Raw genomic sequence first — 3,894 nt, 5'->3', positions numbered from 1 at the left:
CATCTGTCCTGGCCAAATGAGGACGTTGTCTGGACCGCCACTTTGTCATCACTGGCTGTTAGCGACCAGCGGGACCACGCCGTCATCCCATTTTTGTGCCTGACATGGCGCAGTCTACAGGATCGGCAGCATTCCATCCTGTTACGAGGCAAGATCGTTCCAATATCATTCGCCCCGGCATGAGGCACGTTCTAAATTTCGTTTGGGTCCAATTTCGTGCGGCATCTATTCCTTATTTTTCAGTGGTCACTATAATGTTCATCTTCTCTTCGGAGTATAATAGACTTTCACGGATTTATCTTTGAAGCTGTAACCTCTCGCAGGTCAGTGACATTCATTAGCTCTTACTTTTTCTTTGTTCTGCAAAGCATTCTCACTGGCTGATTAGCGGTTTATCTGAGTAGAACGTCATGCATTTGCGTCGCATCATGGCTTCGATCACTAGAATGGTGTTAGCCAGCATTCGTTATTCATTTCCGCATTAGTCGTACGCAGTTACGGTGGAATACTTTGCCACTGACGCCAGTAGTATAGAGGTTGTGAGATTCACAGACAATGAGATTCAGAGACATGGACCCTTGGACCCTGTGCCGTTGACCCCTGAGTCCTTCGCGTATTTTTTCCCGCGCGGCGCGTGTGCGGAGGGTTGTCTGCGCGCTTACCGGCTGGGGAGGGCTGCGCGTGCGCTTATCGTAGCGTATTTTTCAGCCTGGGCCGACTTCTTTCGCCACTTTCCCACCTGGGCCGACTTCACTCACAAATTTTTTCCCCCTACAACAGTTGTGCAGTAGGCGGCTTACATGCAAGCATAGACATGCAAAGAGAAGTCATACACAAAAAGTACAAGTTGAAATATATTTATTAAAGCCAATTATATTGCCAATAGTACTGGGAATTGTAAAGCCAATAGTGCTGCCAATTATGATGCTAATCAGGTGAAGGAGAAAAACCCAGTCAAAAACCTTCACGACCTGAAACAGATGAAACAAAACACAGGACAGTACGTGTAAAGAATATACATAAATTATTCGCTACATCCAGTCCTTAAAGAAAAGATCATATCAACATTGATCACATTGCTTACCAATTGTTCAATTACGGAGCCCCGCACCAACGACTGAAAGATGACTTATTATTATTACTACATTCGCATTCAATAATATGAGGGGTGTTCAAGTCAAACCGGGACTTTTCGTTTTTCGCAAAAGTAAAAAGAACTTAAAGGCGAGAAATTAGTTTTATTTTTCAACGTAATCTCCAGCTGCACTAATGCACTTGTCCCAGCGTTTCACGAGGGCTTGTATGCCAGCAGCATAAAAATCCTTACCGGCGCATAGCAGCCATAATCGGACCGCATTCTTGACCTCATCGTCGCAGCTCAAGTGGCGGCCCCGAGGAACGCCTTCAGTGCCACGAAGAGATGGAAATCGCTGGGGGCGAAGTCTGGACTGTAAGAAAGATGTGGCAGCAACTCCCAGCCAAGTTCCTGTAAGGTGCGTACCGTGAGGTGCGCGGTATGCGGGCGTGCATTGTCCTGTAGGAGGAGGACTCCTTTGGTGATGAAGCCCGGCCGCTTTTGCTTCAGCGCCTTATGCACATCCCTGAGAACCTTGCAGTAATATGCACTATTGATGGTGGTACCACTGGGCCGAAAATCAACATGAACAACGTCAGCCTTGTCCCAGAAAACCGTGGCCATGACCTTACCCGCAGACAGGGTGCTTTGGCACTTCTTGGGAGCAGGCAAGCCCGGATGCTTCCACTGTTTTGATGCGCGTTTAGACTCAGGAGTGAAATGGTGCACCCACGTTTCATCGCACGTGATGATCCGATCAAGGAACGGCTGTCCTTCAGTGTCGAAACAGTACCTTAGCTCTCGAGAGATTTGCAGTTTTCTCTGCCGGTCAAACACCGAGAGCTGCCTCGGGACCCAACGGGCACTAACTTTCCGAAACTGGAGGTGTTCATGAATGATAGTGTTCAACGTTCCCACAGAAAGGTACGTCTTTCGAGCCAGTTCCGTACATGTTATCCGTCGGTCCTTGAGGATCAGGCGCTTCACAAGTTGGATGTTCTCAGGAACTCTGACACTGGGCTCTGAACCGCCGCGGGCGGGATCGTCCTGCACTGATGTACGGCCGTCTCGGAACCGTTTGCACCACTCAAACGCTTTGCTGCGGCTAAGTGTATCATGGCCATACTGAGTCTGAAGTCTCCTGTGAATTTCAAATGACTTTACGCCTTCATTCACGAGAAACTTCATGACAATTTGCTGTTCGATGTGCGCGCTCACCTCGTTGTCGGCCATCTTGTCCAGCACGTGTCTTCTGTTTTGCACAAACTTTGGGCCACCACGTGATGAACGCGGAGGCCTGTCGCGTGTGAAAATTTGTACACTCAGCCATTTGTACGCTCAGGAGACAGAAAGTCCTGGTTTGACTTGAACAACCCTCGTACATTTAATACTGCGTCCACACTGGATAATCTGAAAAAGACACATTTTAATATCAACAATCATACTTCCATTATAGCAACAATAATCTGAAAGAGAATCTAATTTAATATTCTACTTTCAATAATACATACATTGTGGCGGCGGCAGCGGGGGTGGACCCCAATAATCTGAAAGAAAATCTCTTTTATTATCATATTCTACTTTCAATAATACATACAATGCTGAGGCCACATTCGATAATCTGAAAAAGGTACATTTTAATATCAACAACCATTCTTGAATCCATGGAAGACCATGGGACATGAACAACAAGAACGACACGAACACAAGAGGAAATAAAATATATAACACTACATTTAATCAAAGAAGATATTCTTAACTAATATGACTACAATCAAAATTACAAGTTTTATTATAAAAAGTCTGAGACTTGAGCACCATCATTGTAATAGCATGAAGTTCTGATAGTTGTATGTAATTAACTGTGAACAGCAGAGACCCTGGAAGACCATCGGACACGAACGACAAGAACGACACGAACACAAGAGGGAATAAAATCTATAACACCACATTTAACCAAAGAAGATATTCTTAACCAAAACAACAGAAGAGGAGAATAATCTATCATTTTAACTATCATAAAATCATCCTCGTGACACAATCTAATCGAACACTATACAATTTTCCTTCTAAGAGACACTACAAACCTTACTTTGTTTTATGAATCCAACACAGAAAATAGATATGTTAAAAATGAACTTCACCACATAGCACGCTCCTAGCCAACAAGCAGCTCTAATGATATCTGCCCTGATTTGTTGAAGACTGGTGAAGATAGATGTATGTAATTAATTGTGAACACCAGAGACCCTTGAAGACCACGGAACACGAACGATAAGAACGACACGAACACAAGAGGAAATAAAATCTATAACACCACATTTAATCAAATAAGATATTCTTAATCAAAACAACAGAGAAGAATAATCTATCATTTTAACTATCATAAAATCATCTTCGTGACATAATCTAATCGAACACTATACAATTTTCATTCTAAGAGACACTACAAACCTTACTTTGTTTTATGAATCCAACACCCAGGCAACATGAGAGGATCTCGGATTTTCTTCAAAGCCCGGAGACATATTATCTCTCTGTCTATACGGCCAAAGCACTGCGCATGCTTTATCACTCAAAGGGGTGGGGGCTATATTCCTTTTCCTTCCTCAAGCAAACAGGGCGCTCTCGAGGTCAGATAAGATAGTACAAAGGCGATATATTTTATTGTGCAGCGCAAACAGATGCCAATATTATTCGCGGGGGTCACTATCTTTTCGCACCCTTTCCTTGAAACGGAAGTATTTCGTCAAAGTGGATGACATAGTCGGCTAAGTTTGTACAGAAGCAATATTTTTTATTGAACATGTAGAGAAAGT

General features: G+C 43.7%; 1 protein-coding gene across 6 annotated transcripts; it reads right to left on the bottom strand.

Moving 5' to 3' along the window:
• Positions 1-841: 841 nt before the first annotated feature.
• LOC135397846 (histone-lysine N-methyltransferase SETMAR-like) lies at positions 842-3,623 on the bottom strand. Of its 6 annotated transcripts, XM_064629388.1 has the most exons (6): positions 3,535-3,623; positions 2,587-2,622; positions 1,502-2,485; positions 1,328-1,448; positions 1,085-1,117; positions 842-971 (listed from the first exon to the last, which is right to left on the bottom strand). In XM_064629388.1, the coding sequence occupies exons 3-5, from the start codon at positions 2,306-2,308 to the stop codon at positions 1,092-1,094; spliced, it is 954 nt and encodes a 317-aa protein (XP_064485458.1). In that variant the 5' UTR covers positions 2,309-2,485; positions 2,587-2,622; positions 3,535-3,623; the 3' UTR covers positions 842-971; positions 1,085-1,091. The 6 variants fall into 6 exon arrangements, 4 of the variants coding, with proteins under 4 accessions (XP_064485458.1, XP_064485456.1, XP_064485454.1 ...); XR_010423799.1 differs by having other exon boundaries at positions 1,085-1,448; XR_010423800.1 differs by having other exon boundaries at positions 842-1,448; positions 1,502-1,643; positions 1,708-2,485.
• Positions 3,624-3,894: the final 271 nt, after the last annotated feature.

This window comes from Ornithodoros turicata, chromosome 6 (assembly GCF_037126465.1).
Source record: "Ornithodoros turicata isolate Travis chromosome 6, ASM3712646v1, whole genome shotgun sequence".
Lineage (NCBI taxonomy): Eukaryota > Metazoa > Arthropoda > Arachnida > Ixodida > Argasidae > Ornithodoros > Ornithodoros turicata.
Note: the sequence above shows the minus strand (reverse complement) of the source record. Positions and strands in the feature narration are given on the sequence as shown.

What these genes read in the sequence shown, in the direction of transcription:
- LOC135397846 (XM_064629384.1), bottom strand. Translation starts at nt 2,308, where the DNA reads ATGGCCGACAACGAGGTGAGCGCGCACATCGAACAGCAAATTGTCATG. An exon ending in CGCATACCGCGCACCTCACG is followed by an intron (nt 1,449 to 1,501) that starts GTACGCACCTTA and finishes TCTTTCTTACAG; the next exon opens with TCCAGACTTCGCCCCCAGCG.